Raw genomic sequence first — 23,814 nt, 5'->3', positions numbered from 1 at the left:
CCCTTGCAGAGTGCCTTAGCAAGGTTAGGCCCGTACACGCAGATATTGGGATCTAAATATATTGTAGATAGGACAGGAGGCATGCTGGAAACCTAGGCAGTTGAAAATTATGTTGACCCAGTTTATGCAGATAGAGAGCTTTGGCCCTGGTACCCATATTAATGCTAGAAGCGGATGTGCTGGCAAAAGAGTAAGTATATTGAAGCAGTATTGGAGAATGTCAGATTAAGTTCAAAGAAGCGGCTTAGCGGTTTGACAAGTTGTGAGATAGTGCTGGGTTTTTTAGAGAACTCCACTAGGTGAAAAGGAGCCAGTCTAGCCTTTGGTGCGGACGTGCCCAAGACATTTGCATGGCAGTCACAAGGCCATCAGTCCACACTTTCACAAAGCAACACTGTTCAGACATTCAGGCTAACAACTGAGAGCCTCAGGTGAGACAAAGTCTTACGATAGACTTTTGCTAGCTCACACTCACTTCAGGGGCGTAACACAGGCCCCCGCAGCCCCCACGGTGCCCCAAGCGGCCCCCTTAGCACTGCAATCTGTCCGGAGAGCTCCGGCTTGAGCGCAGAGGGGGCACCCCTACGTACCGGGCAGGGAGGCCCCATCACTTTTCGATACGCCAGTGACTCATTTCAACCCAACGTCCCAAGTCGAGGTAACATCGCTACACGCTAAACGCTGAGAAAGCTATGCATAGGATAAGATAAGGTACAAGGTACTAGGACAGTACAGATCACCAAGAAGGAAAGGGGAGTCTGGGGGTGGCGGCCACGCGCTGGGGCGTTGTGGGTGTACGTCTGATGGCATAGTAACATAGCTCCAACTCTCAGTACGCCTTACTGACTCAGTTTGAGAGGATAAGGATTCCGGGATTGTCCAACATGTTTCTAATTTTGTACGATCACTCACAATTTGGGGTGGGGGAGTCTAGGGAATGGTAACAAACGATAGTAATTTAGAGCAGTGGTTGGTGCAATCGAGGCCAAATTGGGACACAAATGAACTGCCTAATTTGTGTAGACTAAAATCTGATTTTAGGCATGTGCCTTAAGAGACACTGTAGAAATCTAAGCAAAAAGGTTCATGTGTACAGCTAATGTAATGTCGTATTGGTCTCTTAAAAGGGATAGATCTAATGTTTCACCTATTTGGAAGTGCAATAATTAATTATTTGTAAATGATTCTATAAAATAGTGCACACATTGAAACTTTACAGAGCCAGGTCAGCCTTGCATACTTTTGACTCTGATAAATCGATTACCATTAAATTATCTTATAGTAACATTCGTAAATTTTTGTTGTTAGAAACTGTGGGTTTAAGGGAAGTATAAGAAGTTATTATTATTAATTATTCTTTTCAATAAAAAGGAGAACCACAACTTCATAAAAAGCGTTGTTCTCTACAAAAAATTCAAAACACGAAGAAGAAATGGATAAGGTGACGTAGATAAGGTGTCATGGATTTAAAACAAATCTAGGTGAGATAGCGTACACAAGTAGTGAGATAAATTAGGGCAGGATAGAGGCGTTTATATAAAGTGCAGCGCATTATTCGCAGTTGTTACTTTTTGCTCGTTTTGTCTAAGCGCAGTAATTCCAAAGTATGCCATCAGTGAGCAATGTCTACATCGCAGTTGTATTTCAACATTGTATTCTGAAGCCTGCCTGGCACGTAGACGTCATTTTGCTGGCAAATGGCAGCAATTTGCACGGAAATATACCTTAATCATGCTGAATAGTCGAGATTAAAGAATATGTAAATCTCTTTACAGCCACCTAACCACTGAATAAAATGAGGCAAAGTATAAAACAGACCTATTGTGCCTTTTTAGAATTCGAGCCACCTGCAAAATCTGATTTTCGGGAAACCGGCCGCTTCGATTGCTGCTCGTTGCAATCCTTACTTTTTAAAGTACACCTTAAGGGAGAAAGCACAGGAGACAGCATGATGTGGTGATTGCCGTTTAACTCTCCTCTAGGCTTACTTTTTGGCTGATTTTTGGCTGATTTGAGAACCCAGGGTGCCAGTGGGAAACCGCAAAGGCTTGAAATGTTTCTGCATTACTGGTAATCCCAACACACCTGCTAACTTGCACTGGAGATTATGATTAAATTTATACGGAGGGTTTAAACCTGTTGATGACAGCCCTCTATTTTTACGCGGGGGTTGTCAGTTCGAAACCTGCAAACACACCATTTCACCCTTCTTTTTTATTAAAAGATAAGAAGGCACCGATTCATTTCATGACAAAGTACCAAAACAAAATAACAAGCCATGAATGACGGGGCTCTGCAAGGACCTTGCTACATCCTAAAGTCAGTGCTTAATTTGAGCCGGGTCTTTCCGGTGCTCAGCACCGGCACATAATTGGTGTCCGGTGCTTGCCACCGGCACCTAATTGTCAACACCATACTTTGAGCAGTCCACCACATGGTGGCGCCGCTTATCTAATTTAGAGTTGAGTAGAACAACGGTAATTTGGGACTACAATATACATTAAAAATTTTAATACTTGCCTCACCACCCATTCCTTTAGCTTTGGGGACCTGGAATAATCTGAACTGTCGCATTTACATGCGAGAGAGATGGTTAGTAGTTGTTTTGGCAGCGCTAACAAGGGCGATGGGTGGCGCAAGCTACAGTGGCCTCCTGGCCAGAGCCCTGGCACTTAATATTTCACAAATTAAGCACTGCCTAAATTCATTAGCCTCAAACATTTATCAGCACTGCAGCTGCAAGAAGGCTAGCAACTGGTAAGCAGATAAGTGATTTCGCTAAAAGTTAATAAATCAACAATAAGCTGGTGCTGCCAGAGCCACTCCTTCACCATTCTTGCTAGAGAAAATCACAAAGGGGAACCACAAATCAGCATTGGCAAAGCCAATGACTCTCAGCTATGTATGGGCTATTGGGTTTTCAACGTATTTTAGCCATGTTGTACAGCAGCACGGCTGTTGTACAGCATGGCTGAAAGAAAGGGAACAAGCATTTGCAAGGCAACAGGTCTCGCATTTGCGAGAGTTTAAGCTACTGGCATTGGGGGATGTCTGCCTTTTACTTATCTGTTTTGCTAATTAGCACATGAATGGAAGGCATTGCCGTTTTCAATTCGCCCAGATTCGAACTAAAAAACGGCAAGCGAAAACAAGCGCACTAAAATAACTAATACACATTGCAGTTTTAAGGACAACCTCGCTACATTTATTTATTCTAAAGAAAGGAGGTAAAAAGAACAAGTGCCCTTATCCCCGGTGAGTTATCAGGCTGACGTGCAGGATAGCAAAGGCTATTGATGCTGCTAAACTCTTTTGGTCGCCTAGGAGGTAGAATTCTTAAAATATTAACAACACGTGGGAGGCCTAGAGCAGGGGGTTTTTCTCTCGAGGAAGAGGGCGAAGGGGGAAGGGGGGAGCTCCCTCCGATCGAAGAACCGTAGGTAGCGTGGCGGGACAAGCACGAGGAAGCCAGTAGAAAGAGAAATGTACTAGAAGATAGATAGAAGACTCTCCCAGTGTCCTTGAGATGCCTTACGGCAGGGGCACCGAGGGAACCAAGGGGCGGCGTGCCGCCATAAAAAGAAGAAAGGTGATGCTCCCGCAGGACCCTTGGGATGCCTCACGGCAGGGGTACCTAGGGAGAAGATGGCAAGGACTCAGCCTCAGGAAAGGTAGAGTAGATGCCCAAGTAAGGTCCTTGGGATGCCTTAGACGGCAGGGATCCCTGGGAAAAGGGAGGGCCCCACAAAAGGTTTACAGGGCGAGCGGGACGGCACTTGCAGCCCGGGTAGGTCCAGACGGACCCCCTCCAAATTGGTAGCAAGCTGAAGCCTAGACCCGCGAATCGGAAACCCAGAGAAAAAAGGGGCCCCTCCCCTCCCAGGAAATGAAATCGGGGAAGCTGGGTCCATAATGCAAGAGAAAGAATTTCAAAGGACTATAGATGAAAGGAAACGACATGTACAACATGGACATCAAATGACGCAATGACCACGAACCTTTGAAAGGGAGAACAAAAATGTATTGTATGTAAGAAATTAAATATTGACGTGATAAATAAACTGCGACCTTTTCAGGCACCAAAGAAAGTTGTCAGTGGTGATTCTAAGGTAAAGGTGCGCAGCGATGGTAACAGTGGAGGAAGCGGGACGACTAGACGCCTGGAGGGGGTTTGCTGGCCTGTAGCCATGAATGGAACATTTCGACGCTATCTCTCGTCAGACCCACTTGTTTGCGCAATTCCTCGCTTGTTAATTTTAATGCAGGCTCTTGGCCTATCTTTAAACGGCAGAGGTGCCTCCAGTGTGGCCTCGGGCAGAGTGGACATGTTAACAGGTCGGTGTAATGGAAGCGCCCGGGAAAAAATGGAGTCCGAAGGTTAATTGGAGCAGCACCGGCTGCGAGCCAGAGGTTTCCATTTGTCTGTAAGAACAAGGGAGGGAGGTGCCCGAGGGACTGAGCGTCCAAACATACTCATTAAAATGAAGTGCTTCAGTGAAAGTCGGGCATTATAGGGACGTAACCTTAAAAACCCCACCACAGTGATTGACTTTGACAGAGGACGTGTTTTAACCTTATGCGTCAGGTCTTGTTAATCTGTGCTTGTCTGGTCTGCTAGTCTGGGAAGGAAAACCCCATTTTCAAACCGCGTAGAAACTGTCTATAATTGTGCACCTCATTACAAAACACATAGTCTGCCAAGCGTGACTCTGTAACTAGGTCTACCATCGTTTCATATATTTCTACTTGAATAGCTCAAAGAAAAGTGTGCTCCAGTCATGGGTTATATTCAGGGCCGCTGCAATTATGCAGCTGGGGAGGACCAAATTATGCGGTAGGGTTGATTAAATTATGTTGGATCAAAATGCAAATCGTGCAACATAAAGCTGTACATTTTTTATAGTGTTACTTCGTTTTTGCCATCTGTACTCATGTTGACACTGCCTGTGCATATGTTTTGCGTCAATAGTTCCAACCCAAACACAGCAATAAGCAATTTTAAAGTGACTACTCAATGTTTGCAAAGAGCTTTTCATTGCCCCTGAACATGTGTTGCTGACTTTATTAGTAACTTTTCATCTGTTTGAGCTAGAAACAATGTTTTTGTTAAAATCTGCATATTATTCAGCAGATGATGGGTTATGTGGTAAATGAGACTAATCTATAATTATACTGAAAACTACGTGGCAGTAGAATCACATAATTCCAGTTGCCCTTGTTACATGCCATAGAATGGTAGGTCTCTTATGTTGTCTTCTCTATATAAACCTGATAACCTGCTCACTAGTGTGATTAGTGGAACACTTTCACCAAGTGAAACCATAAAGGAGGCAGAGTACGCAAATGTCTTCTCAAGCAGAATGCCCAGGCCATGCGCAAGGTGCAGCTATAAAGTGCATCATCTCCTTGTGTTTGCTTTGTTCGCCCTAAATTGGCAGGGTATCCCCAGACGTGTAGTCCTTGCTCACTTTGCCACTGGATTCAAGCTAGCCTGACTGATGAGGGGTGCTACCCCGAAACTGGTCCCAGGATGCTTGTTTCCGGTCCAGGGAAGACCTGGCTTGGCAGTTCGGGCTGGACTGTTCCCATGATTCACAGGGTCAAGACTGATTTGCAGATAGCTGGGTCTGAACTGTGGTGGCAAAGTGAGCTAAAGAAAGATGATGGATTCAATCCAGATCTGTGACTGGAGGTGAGCGTCTGAAAAGTTTCAGCGCTCCGTCCGTCATCTCCTTGTGTTTGCTTTGTTTGCCCTAAGTTGTCAGGGTATGCCCAGACGTGGGTGCCTTGCTCACTTAGCCACTGGATTCAAGCTTGCCTGGCTGATGAAGGGTGTTACCCAGAAACCGGTCCCAGGATGCTTGTTTCCGGTTCAGGGAAGACCTGGCTTGGCAGTTCGGGCTGGACTGTTCCCATGAGGCGCAGGGTCAAGACTGATTTGCATATAGCTGGGTCTGAACTGGGGTGGCGAAGTGAGCTAAGGAACGATGATGGATTCAACCCAGATCTGTGACTGGGGGTGAGTATCTGAAAAGCTTCAGCGCTCCGTCCATCATCTCCGTGTGTTTGCTTTATCAAGTTTTGGGTGCACCCACTGTTACTTCAACTCCTCTGACTTTGACCACTGTTGGTTAGACTGATCTTCCCTTTGATTGACCGTCACTTTGCTATTTGACTTTCAGTTAAATTGGCTAAGATTGGGTTAGACTAGTACATTAGTCAGGTCAGAGTATAGATCAATCAAAATAGTAAATTGGTTTGCATAATATTATTTTACGTATTGGCATTTGTGTAGTGCGCATTGTGCAATTAGATGCAGCAATGGATATCAGAGTGCGGTGGGCAAAGTGATAACATAACTGGTGCCAGGAGAAGAGGAATAATGACATTTACAGTCAGTTGTGGAATGTGTCTTTTGAGAGAAAATCTTGTGGGGAGAACTGCTGTTACCAGGTGAATAAATATTTCTTATCGGCCATGGGTCTCTTCATTCACCTCACCCCCAGTAGAATTAAAAGTAGCTCCAAAGGACACCCAAAAGAGCTGCACTGTGGTATGCCCCAGGTTCCCTATTTATAGTTGAAGATTTTATTGGAAGGAATTGCAGGTAGCCCGGAGGATTGAGTTAGGGAATATCAAACCTAAAATATGGAAGGGTCATAATATCGTGACCATAATTTCGGGGTCAAAAATCCAACATAGGGAGGTAAGGATTTAGTAGTCCTAACTTACCTGTACCTTAAAGAAATATATATACAAATATATATATATATACACACACACACATCACCAAGGTACATATAAGTGGGGTTAAGTACAGGAAATGTATACAAACATACTTTTTGATATTTTTGCCCTCGATTTTGTGGTCACAATATTGTGAACAGTCGATATTTTGGATTGGACATTCCCAGCCCTCACATGTCTGAAGAAGTAGTTGATTTACTTTGCTCAATGAAAGTTGAAGGCTAGTTGTAGCAAATGGGTGGGATTTGATACATGCTGTTCGATCTGATTTTATTTATAGAGGGTGATACAGGTAAGTAGCTAAAGACTTAGTCATCCACAAGTCCAGGCCCCAAGATTGGTAAACTATTTTCATGCTGATTCAAATTCCTTGGATTTGTTGTCCTGTGAGTAAAACTCAAAGACAGCAGAGATTCTTGAGTAACTGGGTGTTGATTCGATGGTTGAATTAGTGAATGGGTCCTAACAGGAAGTTATATGGGTACCCTGTAATTTCATTCGATGTTGGGAAGACACTGTGTTTAGCTCGATGACGGGAGTGACCTTGTCAGATGAAAGCTTGGTATTCCTGATGTTAGTACCTTTACTCAGATTCTACATCTCTGAAAAGAGGCTGATTAAAACCTCTCACCATAGAGCAGACAGCATCTTCCTCATGTTTCTTTGTGCCTAACTTAAGAGCGACTAAGTATAATCTATCTGATACGGTTTGTGTACTAAACAGTGAGTGTCCCCATGCACTATGTAAAGAGCTGATTGTATTTCCAAATGTCATGTACAGGAACTTCTGAAAGCATTTCAGAATCAGCTGAGTAATATCTGTTTCACTTCCAAGGGACTGTGCTCTACCAGGCCACTCTGCCCATGTTGTCTACACTGCATGAATGGTGGCCAATGTCAGACTGTTGACTCTCCCAGAGAACTGAGTGAACTCATTGAAGAGGAGCGCATGGGAGTTCCTGTGGTCGTCTTACACTGAGAGGACCACACAAAGATTGGCATGTGTTAAGGAATGTCCTTTACCAAAGAACTGTTTTGTCACAAAAATACTTAGGCCAGATTTACTAAGGGCTTGCGTAGCTCTTGCATGTCGCAAGTCATCTCAAGGCAACACAAGCCCTTTATTGGGATTTACCAAGCCATGTAAAGCCACCTTGGGTAGTTCTGCGTTGTTTAGTAAATCCAAAGGGAAGGAAGGTAGCACACATTGCTGTACTGCATTACCCTGAAACAGGAATGCATTCTATGGGTGGAGTATGGGTGTTCTCACGCATCCATTCATTGATTTGGCGCATTCTCAGATTTACAAAGAGTTGCAATCCCTGGAATGCATTAAAACGAACCAAGGCGTAACAAGGAGAAATATCTTTATTTCTCTTCATTACTTCCTTTTTCTATGTGTGATGCATTCCGCATCATCCATAGAATAAGGAAAATGCCTTTAAGGATTGATGTTGTGCAGGAAGGTGCCCCTTCCTGCACAAAAACAATCCTGCCTGTAATCCAGGGACCCTATCATCATAATGCAAGGGTGCCTGTGTTGGCACTAGGCAGGACACAGGGCAACAGGGCAGGGGGCAGTAGAAAGGTGACGTATCTTTGTAAATATGGTGCATTCTGATCTCTCTCTTTCACGCAACGCAGCACTGCAAGTTGCCTTGCTGCTCAGCGTTTCGTGAAATGTTAGTAAATTTGGCCCCCAGTAGGGTTGGTGGTATGGTGTGATGTTTTTTCACCACCTTCTGGGAAAAATGCCAATGAGAGAGTTGATAGAAAGGAATGTAGGCTTGCAGAACAGCCTAAGTCATGCCAAGCCAGTAAAATGGCTGCTCGGAGGTTTCAGAGCATGGAGATGATGCACACCTCTGGGATCTGTGTGAATTCTCCACAAGTGTGGAGCTATCAGATGAGGACTCACAGCCTACTAACTGAGTACTGATGATATCTTCACACATAAATTTACTGTGATTCAATCAACGCTTGATTGGAGTCAGAGGGGGTGGGAAGCAAGTCCAAACCTTAGCTGAGGTGGTAGTGTCTTCCCCCTGTGGGTCTGCACTAAAAGGAGTCCTTAATGCAGAAACTTGGATCTTGAACTCATTGGGCAGGACTAAGGCGTCTTTTGCTATGACTCAAATTGTGGGATTGCCTCTAGAAGCTTATGAGCCATTACCAAAGTTTTACATATCTGCTTTACCCATTAAATACCATACCTAGACTACCAGAAATGATGCTGAATGCAAATATTTTCTTTGCATTTATTGAACTATATGTAGTCAACAGCTAGCCAGAAGTGAATACTGACAGTCCTAAGAAGCACGCTGTACAACGCAAGTTAGGTTACGTCTCTGAGCATCGTCTGCGGACAGGAGCAAATGGAATAGTACTGTGGTTTAATTTCCTACTCTGAAGATGGATGATGGCCTACCAGAGTTGATAGGACTGTCATCTGTGCTGGTACCAAATATTGTCACTATGAGCTATTTGACTAGACGCTTGGATAAGAGACATACTCTCATCTTTATTTTTGAGATTTCAAATCACAATATAAAACCAGTTTTCACATAGCAGTCAACAATAACACACATATCACTCTGGCATGAGAGGCAAACAGAAGGAGAACCTCTTTAGGTAACAAATAATACAAGAGGAACAGGGATTTTTAAGGGGGAATAACCGAAGAGGGGTGTAATTGGGATAACGAAAAAGGGGATGGGGCAGGCCTGAGACCATTTACAAGCCTGCAAATAAACCTGGACATGGTTTTAGTTCAATAAAATGAACATCCCAGAATTGACAAACACAACAAACCCCTTGGTCTGGTGGCAGTCTTCGAAAATGGCCAAATCAAGAGGGAGCTTAGCGGTATGGTATGTGCATCCTAATATCGTTAAGTCTAATGACCCTCGTAGACCAGTCAATATGGTGAGGTTAAGTCAGCATATCTCAGACTCCCAAGTATGGGTCTTGTACTTGGGCAGTTTAAGATCATCATTCACTACATGCGGGGAAGGGCCAATGGTGCTTCTAGGTTGAGAGGTGTCTGCAACTTGTCACACTTAAGGAATGGACCCCAGAATCTGGAATATATGTCCATTGATCTTGTGTTCTGCAGATGACCTTCTCATAGAAGGTCATGTGTGTGAGCTCCTCCAGTCTTTTAACTGGGATCTTTCACAGGGTTTGTTACTGTCTGAGATCTCCAACATCTCCTGATGCAGACTTCCAGCACTGGGAGGGAAGTGACACCCCACCACCACCAGTGAACTGCGGAGCTGCTCCCTTCTGGGGTGTCCTACAACAAGGCCAGTCTTGCCGAAGGCAGAAGTAAACAGTTGCTGACTCCATTCAGGGTACCCCGGATGGCTGACCAATAAGAGTTAAGACACAGGTATGAACATAATAAATATGATAGACTCCATGCAGCTGGGTGACATGTACAGAATGAAGAGTCAGGACTGAGGCCTACATTGTAGGGTTTGGAAGTGATCCAATGCTATTTTTGCAGACTTATAACTAAACTTGAGCCTTGCTTCCTGAAGGCCCTTGTCCCGGAAGGCTTGTAGGTGGACCATTCCTCATAAAAGGGCACTAATGAAAGGGAAATGTATTTGGCGTATCCTCAGCATAGTTTGGAATCTACATAAGTTTTCAATCTTTCAATCCGTGAACAATACAATAACAATCTTGAAAAAAGTCAGTAAATAGAATTTAAACAGGAACTACATGAGAAGCAACAAAGTATTACTTCCAGGGTTGTGAACAGACATCAGATTAAACAACATCTATTGCATCTCTTCCTGGACTAATTATAGGCCCTTTCCAATACTCTAGTTGTAGCTCCGAGCAAATTGTTCCCATCTGTATAGTTTCCTCAGTTGAATCACACTATTGCTATGCAAAGTATATTCAGTCATTCAGGAAATCCTGTCCTGTTGTAATATATTCTCCTATCACTTCCCGCTTAGTTCCAAATTGTTCTCATTGTTTTTCATTGTTCATTGTCAAATACTGAACTCTACTTACAGAACGCCAGTGCCTCTTGTTGCAGGAGCGCTATGTAAGACTGTTTAATAAATCCATATAAATAAGTATGAATACAAAGTTCACTAACTTTCTGTTCTTTAAGGAACTGAGGGTCTCATTTATGAAAAGTGTTTAATCGCTGCGGTAAAACAATGATGCAACACTTTTCAGTGTGCCCTCCTTGCGACTCCATGGATGCACCGTATTTACTGTACGGCGCTCTATGTCGCAAGGAATGACATATACATCAGGAATCCTGGCTTATCTGTCGGCGCAAAAATGGTGCATTGCTGGAGCGTGTCTGGAAACAGACGTAATTCCAGCAATGTGTCATTTTAAATGGGGCAAGCCCCGTGTGAAAAGGCCTGCATCACCCCTTACACCTGCTCCAAGCAGGTGTAAGGTTATGACGCAGTGAGGCCGAAGTGTCTCAGTGAAATCAGAAAGATTTCACTTCAACATTTCTACGAGCCTTTTCTGTGCCGGAACGCCCACCCTGCATACATTATACCTGTTGCAGATATAATGTAGCGCAGGGGTTTACAAATTGACGCATCTGCCTAGATGCATCATTTTGTAAATATGGCGCAGCGTGGGGCATTTTTTAAGCTGCTGCAGTGTCACAAAAAGTGACACAACAGCGGCGTAAGGGCCTCATAAATAAGGCCCTGAGAGATTTCCTTACCATCTAGATTTGCAATAGCTAGTACCTCAATGACAAGTGACAGGCAAAGGTAGATAGATACCTGTCTGGTAACAAGTGCTGCACAACCTCTTGAAAGCAGAACACGTCTTTGATGCAATTAAAAGGCCCATCTAATTCAAGACACTCCAGAAAATAAGATCTCTGACAAAATTCCTAGAATGGAGGAAACTGCTCTTAACATCCCAATGTCAAGAATTGGGATTAAAGGAATGTTGTTGGTGTTGCTTCTGCTGGACAGGAAGGCAAAAGACAGGGTTGCCTTATTGGACCAATCCTATTTGCGCTGGCTTGATCAATGCAGGTGGACCCCTCAATAAGAGGGCTAAGGTAGACAGAGGACTGGGAGGACTGCATATCATTGTATGTGGATGACCTGTATACTTATACTCGGCGGATACAGAAATGTCACCGGAAGTCTGTTGCACAGTCTCAAAATATATGGCCAATACTCGGATTTATTGTGAACTGGGGAAAATATATCATGTTTCAGTAGACTGAGGGGTCCAATAAACAGACCTGGCAATGCCCGCTGCAAGCCAGAACCACAATGTTTAAATTTCTTCGAATACATATCACTAAAGATAGACAACTATCCGTAGACTTAAACTTAAACACGGATAATACAAAATTTAGGCAGGACCTGGAACATTGAAGAATATTTCCCCTATCACTGTTAGGTGGCCATGCAATCTAAATTTCTATAGTTGCTGCAACATTTGCATTTTTGGGCCCTAAGACCTTATTTCGACAGATAGAAGTGTGTTAAGCACCATGCTGTGGGTTGGGTGGGACACCCAGAATTTCCTTAAAGACACTAAAGAGAGTTGATGCGAAATGTTGTAGACTTTCCATGCCACTGCTAGCTATAATGAATTGTGTCCTGCACCATGTAGCTCACCACTTTCTGCTCTTTAATTCATGCATTGTACCACAATCACTATGTAATGTAGACATAATGCCCACTATGTATTGTACCTGTTATGACGTTGATCAAAATACCAATAAACAGAGATTTTAAAAAAAAACACTAAAGAGAGAACTATATGAAGGTGGGATAGTGCTACTTCATGTGAGAAAATATTGTGGGGCTTCCTGACTATTAGTAATCAATGATTGGGCATTGACAGCGCAACAAGAGCTCTCAGTTAGACTTGACATGGATGCAGTGGGCCCACGAGGACTCGTATCCCACATACATGATCCAAAAATACCCCAGCCACTCCCAGGTCCTACTCAAGCAGTTATACGATTGTGGCATATGGGTACAGCAAAGATTGGATGGAAAGAAAGTTTAGCACTGGAAATGACAGTCTGGGAAAGTTGTAGGAGTGAAGGGACCTCGGTGGGGGGGGGGTAGAAAATGGCACATAAGAGTCATCACAAAGGTAAGAGGCGTGTGGGCACAAGATAGATTAGAAACATTTGAAGAACATAAATAATAATAATAATCCAGACTTGTAAAGGGCAAATGTATCACCCCTCAAGGTTTCAAGGCGCTGGGGGCCGTCGGGAAGATTAAGTGAGCTATTGCCCAGAGTCACATGATGCTGAGGAGAGCTGCCTCTGTCGTTTGAACCGCAGTCCCCGTGTTTTATATAAATACATGTGATTTAAACATGCACTAGCATGCTACTGGAAAGAAATGGGACATCTAAAAACTAGCTCCCCCACTGAATACAAAGTACTACCCTATAAGATTCATAAAAAGCCAATATCCCAAATATTCAGGACGCTCATTAACAATACCCCTACCACAATGGAAAAATTAGGATTGACGTGGGGAAAAATCAATGGGCGAATGGATGACACAAATTGGGATGAGGTAGGTGGACTCCCCAGCCCTCCCTCCCACGAACAGTAACAATAAGGTCTCCATTTTGATTGGTAGAACTGAAGATATTAGATACAGAATAATGTTTGAGAAAACAGATGAAGATGTTTGGTTAAAAAACTCAGTGATTGAGAAACTTCGGTCAACCATCATCTGGCAATGTCCCAACAGTACTGACAAATGGAAAGAGGTCACCAGATGATGGGTGAAACCAGTGGTGGCTGCTCTGCTCAGTCCAGCCTCGCCCCGCGAGCATTAGTGGATACTACTGCTTTTCGTAATTACATGTATGTAATAAAAATCAATAACATGCTAAACAAAATAAATGGCACACTACACTGTGTGCATCTGCAAGAAAAGTGATACACAACCTCAGCTGGTCTTGAAACTCTGCCACAAACTTGGAAGAATTCTGTCAATGGCACCACAAAAAACATGAAACTGGGAAGGTGGTTCTACCTAACACCCTAACCAGACTAAAAAGAAGCATCACCGATCTACCCTTATGACTGCCCTGAAGGGAACAGAAAGCTCTGTGGTGATTCTTTGGTGGAAATATAGGACAGATGTACAAAGCCATTTTGTGGTAGCAAACTCGGCTATTTACCAAATCAAAGGGTTTGCGACCACCAAATGGCTTTTAGGTGAGTATTAAACCCATTCAAGTCAGAAACGCTTTCTGACTTCCACAATGAACTTTGCAACTGATAATGAATCACAATTAAGAATGAGTGGTGAGGAGGAGGAGCCTAGCGCGCAACCAAGATGGCCGCATAGGCTTACGGCTCTCGAGGGCCTCCGCAACCTCCCACATCTATCCTGACTAAATCCTGCTAAATTTGACGGGCTTTTGCTGATGCATTCGCGCTGAGGTGCCACCCGTTTTCCGAATTCTGATCGGACGCCGGGAACCCGAATGGTTGCCTTCCGAAGTTTGCGGCCTGCTATTGCCTAGGTCCCGGTCTCGAGTTGGTGAGGTGCCCGGGTACAAAGTGAACAACAGCGGCATGCTGGGCTTGGCCTGCCCCGTGCCCCGCACTTTCACTTTCGTTTTCAAGTCTGTTTTTTGAGATCGGCTGAGGGACCCTGGTGTTTCAGAGGAGTGCGGACAGCGGAGTGTCTGGCCTGATCTTCGGACTATACACGGACTTCCTGTCTGCGATTGCAGTGTCTGCTTAAATTAGCCAACTGGTCCCTGTCCCTGGCGCTGGCGGGTGCCAACCTTGGTGGCCTCCGGACGATGGCGGCGAGACTCGAAGGGGACAAGTCGAAATCCAAGTCAACCCGGAGGGGATCCTATGCTCAGGCCAACAACATGGACCGCTATGCGCAGCTAAAGGGATCCCCGCTGGCCTACATAAATCGCCTGAGCGGTCTAAAGAGCTTGCGGGCCCAGTGTCAGAATTTACCCTGCAGGACGTCATGGGCGCCATTGAGGAGATGAAGGCTGCTGTGGGTCAGCGATTTCATACCCTGGCACATAAGTTGGACGCGGTCCTGATCGATGTGAATTTGGTCAGGGCAGACCTGTCCAAAACCAACGAGCGGGTCGACTCCTTGTCTCAAGCGGCGTCGAGCCTAACTGTGGACGTGGCCGCCCTGCAGACGGAGGTCCGTAGGTTGCGGCTTGTCAGTGACCAGACGGATCGTCGACTTGAGGATTCGGAAAGCAGGGCTAGACGGAACAATGTCCGTATCATCGGAGTGCCGGAAAGATCGGAGGAATCTGCTGCTGATCTTTTTGTGGAGGATCTGGTGATCAATCGTCTCGCGCCCAAGGGATTGAGCAAGTTCTTTGCGGTGGAGCGGGCCCACAGGATTCCGGGTGGTGCGCCCAAAGTTGGTGCTCCCCCGCGGCCTATAATCGCCCGACTTTTTAACTTTCGGGATAGAGATGCTATCCTTCAGGCGTCGCGGGTGGCTGGGCCGCTGAAGTTTGAGAACTCCAATGTCAGCTTTTATCCGGACTTCACGCAAGCGGTCCAGAAGCAGTGGCTGGGATTTTTGGGTGTCAAACGGCGCCTGAGGGACATGGAGCTGAAATACGCGATGTTATTCCCGGCGAGGCTGCGGGTTGAGTTCCAGGGTCGTTCCCACTTTTTTGACCGACCGGAGGCGGTTGGTGACTGGTTGGATGCCCTACCGCGGGGACAGGATCGAGACGGTCGGACGGAGGAGAGCGGACGGGATGTGGTGGAGCAGGACTAGAACTTGGTTCCTGGCGATGGACTAGACTGACTATTTTTTGCACCTTGGCTCAATTGCACTCTAATCCGGCACATCATGCCCTTCAAATGTCTGGGGGTTGTGGGGAGCTTATTGGGGTCTTTTCCTCCTTCTGGGGTTCTTTTGTGGTATATGTTAGGGCGACAGGCACACTGCAAGTTGGGGGGGCTGTTCGTGCTCAAGCAGGGGTGCAGGGAGGGGGGAGTTGTGGTTTTGGGATTGTGGGGGAGGGGGGTTGTTGTTTCGTTTTGCAGGGTAATGTGAAGTTTTTTGCTGATTTCTCCGGGTTGTGCTCTCCGGGATGTGGGTATCATGTGCAGGAGGGGGATGGGGGATAGGGGATTGCGAATCCTTTCGTGGAATGTGAATGGTCTGGGGGACAGGATCAAGCGCGGGGTAGTGTTGCAGTTCTTGAAGCGGATCTCGCCCGACATCGTTTTCCTGCAGGAGACACATTTGGTTGGGAACTCCTTCCTGGCCCTAAATAGGAGGGGCTATCGCCTTGCCGCTCACTCTGGTTTCACTTCTGGCTCTAGGGGAGTGGGCATCTTGGTTAGGACCTCCCTCCCATTGGCAGTGGACGAGGTGCTTCACGATGATAGGGGGCGATATGTGGCGCTGGTGGGGAGATGGGAGGGCAGAACCATTTCACTGGTGGCTGTGTATGTGCCCCCGGGGTTGCAGACGGCTACATTTGCTGATTTGGGGCGTTTGGTCCTGGGGCTCCCTGGGGGGGGTTTTGGTGTTGGGTGGAGATTTTAATGCCGTGGTCTCTGGATTGGAGGACCGTCACCCCCCCAGGGATCTCCCTAGGGCTCAGGCCTGGTTGGGGGGTTTTTTGGACACTTTGGGACTGGTAGATTGCTGGAGATTGATGCACCCGGGACAAGCGCAATATACCTTTCACTCGGGGGCCCATGGGAGTCTCTCGAGACTTGACTATATGCTCATGCCGGCGACCCAAGCTGGGATGATTGGGGAGGTGCGTCATGTAGCCCGAGGTATTTCTGACCATTCCCCTATATGGTTGCAATTGAGGGTTGACCCTGGGACAGAGGGAAGAGTGGCACCCATTAGCCCCTGGTATCTTCGTAACCCTAAGATCCGCGCGGAGTTGGTCAAGTCCACGGATCACTACTTCACTGATAATGTGGGGTCGGTGTCGTCGGCCGTCTCCCTATGGGAGGCTTATAAAGTGGTGGTCAGGGGGCAGGCCTTGTCCCTTATCTCTCATACTAAGAGGTGCGAGAGAGCTGAGGTGGTTCGCCTGGAGGCTGAAATAGCTGAAATGGAGGAGGACTTGGAGCGTGGAGTTACTGATGAGAAATTGCATGTTCTCAGCCTCAAACAGTTAGATTATAGAGCGCTAGTCACGGAAGCTGCAAAAGGGATGTATAGAGAGCAGCAAGGGCGACTGTATGACGTGGGGGATAAGGCCGGAAAGTTGATTGCTTGGTTGGATAAGAAGGAGAGAGCGAGCAGGGTGGTGCCCATTGTGGAGAGAATGGATGGAGTGCGTGTGACTGACCCTGTGGAGATTGTTGACTGCTTCGTGGATCAGTTCCGCGGGGTATACTCTCCGGTTTCCGTGCGTTCGGAGGAGGATTCTCATCTGTTGCTTAGAGACATCGCACTGCCAACCTTATCGGAGGCGGATGCAATATTGATGGAGGCGAAGTTGTCGTCAGATGAGATCGCTTTGGCCATTCGCTCGATCGCGTCTGGTAAGGCGGCGGGTCCTAATGGTCTTCCCATTGAACTATATAAGTTGCGTCCTGATAAGATAGCGCCGTATCTTCGAGACATGTTTTCGGCGGCACGTGCGGCGGGCTTCCTCCCCCCTGACCAACGCCTCGCCACCATAGTGGTGATACACAAAGAAGGGAAGCCGCGAGACCGCTGCACCTCCTATAGGCCCATTTCGCTGTTGAACGCAGAACCCAAAATTCTGGCTAAGGTGTTGGCTAACCGACTGGTTCGGGTCGCGGGCGACTTGATTCATCAGGATCAGTCCGGTTTTATACCCCATCGGAATACCGCCCTAAATTTGAGGCGGTTGCACGGTGTGCTTGCTAGAGCCGAGTTTATACGGGAGCCGGCCATCTTGGCATCTTTAGATGCTACTATGGCGTTCGATACTTTGGAGTGGCCATATATTTGGGCCGTTTTGGCGAAATTTGGGTTCGGCCCTGAGTTTATTGGTTGGGTAAAATTGCTATACGCTGACCCATTGGCTCAGGTGGTGGTGAACGGTAGGGTGTCGGCTCCCTTCGCACTGGGGAGGGGTACGCGACAGGGATGTCCGCTATCACCCCTTCTCTTTGCGCTTTCTTTGGAGCCTCTCGCCGCCTGGTTGCGTTGGGAGCCGTCGTTGCGAGGCATTAGATGGACGCCGGAGTTCAAAGACCGTGTCTCCCTTTACGTGGACGACATCCTTCTGTATCTCACTTCCCCCCGACAGTCACTAATGGTATTGGTGGACGTATTGAATTCCTTTGGCCGCAACTCCGGCCTGGTCATCAACTGGGCCAAATCGTGCGTCTACGTCCTCTCGGGGGACGCCCCCCTCCTGCCGCAAGACTGCCCTGTTTAGATTGCTACCCTGGGGTTCAAATATTTGGGAATCTTTATCTCACTGGATCCCGCGGTCCGCTATGAGCGAAACCTTCTCCCTCCCCTCCAGCGACTGAAGGCCGACGTCGCAAGATGGCGACGACTTCCGCTTTCGCCGCTTGGACGGGCGGCATTGTTTAAAATGATGTCGCTGCCTCGCTTTTTGTACGCTTTGCAAAATACTCTTGATGTCGTGCCGGCCCGCTATTTCCGGGAGGTTGAGGGTCTTCAGCGCCAACTGTTTTGGGACGGGCGGCCGCAGATTGCTCTCGCCAAGTTGACGCTCCCCTGGTACGATGGGGGGGTCGCCCTCCCCGATATTAAACGATACTATTGGGCGTCTCAGTTGGCGGCGGTGAACCACGGGATATATGGTCCTGCCTTAAACCCGGCGTTCGAGATGGATAAATTCCTGCTCCCGGGTGGGGATTATAATACGGCGCTGTACTCGGTGACCCCGGACACGCGGCTGACGGGACCCACGCGGGTGGCGGTGCGTGTGTGGCACGCGGCGAATGCTGCGATGGGGTGGAGGGATCGCTTGACTCGGGCGACGCCGCTGTATGCCTCTGGGCGGTTGGGCTGTTTGTGGAGATCGAAAGGCTTTGAGAAATGGGACATGATTGGTATATGTAAGGTGGGTGATCTTTGGGTGAAGGGAGCCTTCAAAACGTTTGAAATGCTTAAAATGGAATATAAATTGAACGATAGAGAGTACTTCCGGTATGCTCAAGTCCACCATGCGCTGTGTTCGGTTTTTCCGGACGCTGCTGCCATCCCCGAGTATTCCCCACTGGAGGATAGAGTGTTGGATGGCTACGTGCCCGACAGCACTATTTCTCTGATTTACAAGAAACTCATCAACGATCGTGCGGACTTGCTGCTCCGTCTGAGGGAGGCATGGACGGGCGATGGCTTAGAGCTGGATGATGAGGACTGGGTGTCGGCGGTGGCCTCCCCGAAGGAGGTAGCGATCCCGGCCCGCTTACGGTTTGTTCAGCTGAAGATCCTTCATAGAGTGTATGTCACGGGGCCCGGTTTGCTGCGTATGGGTTATTCGACGGATGGACTGTGTAAGCGTGGATGTGGCCTACCGGGCACCTTTCTACATATCTTGTGGGAATGTTCGGAGGTTGTGCGATTTTGGAACGATGTCCACATTGTTATGGAGGAGGTCACGCGCGTGGCCCTGTTGCCAGAGGCTAGGAGGTGTTTGTTGAATGTTTGGGAACCGAATGATTGTACTGCGGCACAGACGCAGTCGGTGACCTTGGGGTACATGGTGGCTAAGCGTAACATTGCGCAGTTATGGGGCTCCCCGAGGCCGCCCACGATTGAGGTATGGAAGGAGAATATGGACTGGTGTATGTTTAGGGAAAAGACGGGGTATGTGGCGAGAGGTAAGCCAGGGAAATGGAGTAGGGTATGGGGTCCGTGGAATTCATATCGAGGCCGTATCTGCACCCCGCCTTTGCCATTAGAGGTCGATATTGCTTTGACCCCCTAGCCGCGCATTCTGCGGGAGGGTGTGAGGTGTGTTCCATGCTTTGTTTTCCCATTGCCCCCCTTCACCGCTTCTGGACTAGAATCGCTTTGGACACTTTATGTTATTCCCCGTCCTGGGAAGAGCACGCTGCTATCTCGGACTCTCATTGCCTTGAGTGTGTTTTATGTTTAATAAAAAATGAAACCGTTGTTTTAAATTGCTCCTGGCCTATGGCCATGGCCTGTTATAGGTGCTTACGGACTGCCGGGTGCTTTGCCGCTGGTTCATTTGAATGTATGGCGTTACACTGCGGGCCCTCGGGCTCTATAGCGGCCGGCCCTGGTGGTTGTAGGCCCTTGTATGTCTTTTATTGTGTGCTAACGGTTTCTAATAAAATATATTAAAAGAAAAAAAGAATGAGTGGTGAAATGGGTGCCCCCACCTACTTGGGATTGGGTGTGGCATGTATCAATAAGATGTGCCAATAGTGTGTGGCCACAATTGCGTTAACAAGCCATTGATCAATTAAAGACACCTCAGAGGTGGTGTTAAATGATTAAGAAAGGGGAAGGTGTGTCCTTGGACACCTTCTCCTTTGTGAATGGTGTTGTGTGACCTTGGAGGTAGTGCCATGTTCTTTGCAAAGTTTCCAATTTGGGGATTCAAACAGAGGGACAGTGGTCTGCTGTTCCTTGAGGACACCATCTCTGTGTTTGTAGCCAATCACAGGGGTTCGCAAGTAATGACCTGCCCAAGTTATATTAATTAGGTAGGTCATTCTGCAACCCCTGAGACAGGAGAGTTCGCGATAGATCCTATTTGGATAGAGGTTGCATTGCAAAATCTAAGGCAGGTTGCAAAAAATCTGCCCTGTTTGTGACAACTTTTTGAAAGCTGTCCCTTGGACATCTGGCACAAATAAACTTTGTTGTGTGAACATATTATGAACAAGGCGGGTGTTTAAGCTGGGGCATGCGCTGTTCCACCTTTGCATTTTTATACCTTTAAAAGGGTTCTGGAAAGTGACCATTACATTGGTAGGAACCAATATTTAGAGAGAACAGGGTGTTGTCTGCCTACCCGGTTACCATGGGCAAACCAGTAGCAATTACTACGTGCTGTCCACCAACCCGGCAAATGTTGTGAAGTATCCACAAGCTGCCACATTAACAGCTCTGTAATACTCTGAAATCACTAAGAAACATCTCTCCCCCATACCTCCAAGGGGACCTGCTCAGTCTGACTTCTACAGTGGCTTGTTTCTATACCGTGCTGGTGAATCAGATTTTAAATTACACACAACCATTGCATGCTAGCTATGTTAGCACTACTTGGTCGCCTCTGGCCTACCGGGGCCATAGCACACAAAGTGCCCCAGGGGCGCAACCGGCGTTTGTGCCTGCTGTGTGTGCCCCGGGCACTTTGGTATTACAGAAGGGGCCGCAGACGCTTGTGCGGCCCCTGGTGTAATACCAATAAAGCACCAGCGCTATCTTCAGAGGGCGTTCCCCCATTTGCATGGGGGCGTACCCCATGCAGAGGAGGGAATCCCTTTGCCTCTGCACCTGCGCCGTATTACAGACGTGGGCCCAGAAGCAAAGAAGCTCTCAAGAGGCGCCTCTTAAAAGGTGCACCTAGCGCAATGAAGGAAAATCTTCCGCATGTATAATACGGCCCCAGATACCTAATGGAGTGCACACATTGTCCAGTAGACTTAGGCAGTCCTGGCTAAGCAGGCATTGCTATCTTCACTGTCTCATCAGTAGGTTCTCTCTTACAGACAATTCTCAAACCGTACATTGGTGTACAGTTCGGCATGCTCATGTCTGGTCCCTTGATGGACTATAATCATAGTGTTGCAGCAAAGTAGGTTGTAGTAATGACCCCCCTTCTCCCCCCGTCACGCGAGTGAAATTGCTTCTCGTAATTGCAGTTCTTTCAATGATAGAGCAATTACAGACAGGCTGGTTGGGTTTAGATAATATACAATGGCACCTGGTTTGGTTTATTTGGCTGTTATTTTCCTCCTCTAAGGCACAGCAATCATTCTACTAAGCACGGCTAATTTGAGGCGAGAAGCCTGTAAGTATCGTAGATTCTTGAAAGTGCCTCAGGATAGTAAAGTGGTATCAAGCACTTTCACTAGTACAACCTTTTTCAATAGAAGTGACTTTTTTTGATTTGTTGTTTTTTTGTACTTGTACACTGCTTCAAAGTTACCCATTGACTGCTCTGTAAGACTAATAGAATGATGCCTGTGTGCTCGCATGGCTTTCTTGTTAGTGATTGTACCTTCTACTCAAAGACTTGCCTTCTTCTCGTTAACAGTGACGGATACAAGCAGATCATGCCCTACGACCTCTACCACCCGCTTCCTCGGTAAGTAAAACAATTGGTGCCTGCGGTACTCCTGTGGATTCATATGCTTGTTGTCCGTCCTACTCTTTGTTTGATGCTTAAAAGGCTGCCCGTGTACCTTTTCTGCTTTCACTTGCTTTGACCTCTTTCTCCGCTGTTTCTCCTTCATCAGACTAATTTACCTTTGAATGAATGCAATGATTGATATTTGGCTGGGTTGTTGCTGTTTCTGATGTTTGGCAGGGTTGTTGCTGTTTCTGATGTTTGGCAGGGTTGTTGCTGTTTCTGATATTTGGCTGGCTGGGTTGTTGCTGTTTCTGATGTTTGGCAGGGTTGTTGCTGTTTCTGATATTTGGCTGGCAGGGTTGTTGCTGTTTCTGATATTTGGCAGGGTTGATGCTGTTACTGATGTTTGGCTCGGTCGTTGCTGTTTCTGATATTTGGCTGGGTTGTTGCTGTTTCTGATGTTTGGCAGGGTTGTTGCTGTTTCTGATATTTGGCTGGCAGGGTTGTTGCTGTTTCTGATATTTGGCAGGGTTGATGCTGTTACTGATGTTTGGCTCGGTCGTTGCTGTTTCTGATATTTGGCTGGGTTGTTGCTGTTTCTGATGTTTGGCAGGGTTTTTGCTGTTTCTGATATTTGTCAGGGTGGTTGATGTTTCTCCCCTAGGCTTCTTCATGCACACCTTTGCATGAAAGCCGCTGTCACTGAATTACCCGTTTCTACATAACTCACAGATATTCATTGGCTTTGGGCTGAATGGGGCCCTCCATGAGTGGTTGAGGCACATCCTCAAAGCTTTCCATGGGGCTGCTGGGGCCTGTTTTACTCTCTCTGAGTCAGCTCTGTTATTGATATCTTGCGTGTCCCCTTCAATATTCCTTGTAGAGTTATACACTACAACTTTCAAACCTCACGCCAGGCCTTTTAGCATCTCAATTAGCTGCAAGAACTGCTTAAAGATTGATTTGCTAAACTGCTAAGCAAACATTTGGTAGAAAACAAATTGATCTAGACTGGCAACAACACAGTTTGGCATTTCTGCACGGCTCTAGTGAGCTAGTCAATTTGCATTTTATGTCACATTAGGTAGAATTTAAAGACTAAGTGGTCGGAATTATGGTGACCTTTCTATCAGGGATAACCAACCTATAGAGAAACCTTTTCTGATTCCATAAATATTGGATTGCACAAAAGCAACAAAGATGAATCCTTGGGGGACCAGGGGAGTGACATAGACCACTGCAGCCCCTGCAGTGCAGAAAGGCCCCCAATCCTGGGGGGGGAGGGGAGGCGATTCAGCCCAAGTGCAATGAATATTTGTGAGATATGGGAGACTTAGTAGCCCTTCATCACATTCTGCAGGGGGCCCCGCCATTTTGCCTTACACACCGGCCATGCTCCAATCCAGCAAAGAGTCCAGGAGGCACCTCTTTAAAGAACACTACATCAGAATGCAGTAACAGAACACAAATCAAATAAATCAGTTGTTGACTGTATCCTTGCCATTAACCCTGTACAATGCTCCTCAGCCTTTGGTCATGGTCACACCATAGAGACACCACATACTAACATAACACATACATACTGCTGCATGTGGGAGTGAATGGTAGGCAGCTGTGTGCATAAAATGGATCCAAACCGTGCCACGGGTAAAAATCATTTGATTGACAGATCTAACCCCAATTATCTTCTTTGTAAGATGCAGTTAAACACCTAGCAAGGCAGCCCTGAACAATGTGGCTCCTTAGGGAGCAAAGTGTTCCTGGTAGGTTAAGCACCATTCTCAGTTTGGTTGATTAGATTTTGTATTTACCGAC

General features: G+C 46.8%; 1 protein-coding gene across 1 annotated transcript in view; it reads left to right on the top strand.

The window, feature by feature from the left end:
* The window catches only part of ADAMTSL1 (ADAMTS like 1), a 731,209-nt gene that overhangs the window by 434,247 nt on the left and 273,148 nt on the right, over nucleotides 1–23,814 (top strand). The window contains exon 10 of the mRNA XM_085634733.1: nucleotides 21,964–22,014. Coding sequence (XP_085490859.1) covers nucleotides 21,964–22,014 — 51 coding nt within the window. The remainder of the gene's footprint in view (nucleotides 1–21,963; nucleotides 22,015–23,814) is intronic.

Source organism: Triturus cristatus, chromosome 2_1, assembly GCF_964204655.1.
Source record: "Triturus cristatus chromosome 2_1, aTriCri1.1, whole genome shotgun sequence".
NCBI classification, from domain to species: domain Eukaryota; kingdom Metazoa; phylum Chordata; class Amphibia; order Caudata; family Salamandridae; genus Triturus; species Triturus cristatus.
Note: the sequence above shows the minus strand (reverse complement) of the source record. Positions and strands in the feature narration are given on the sequence as shown.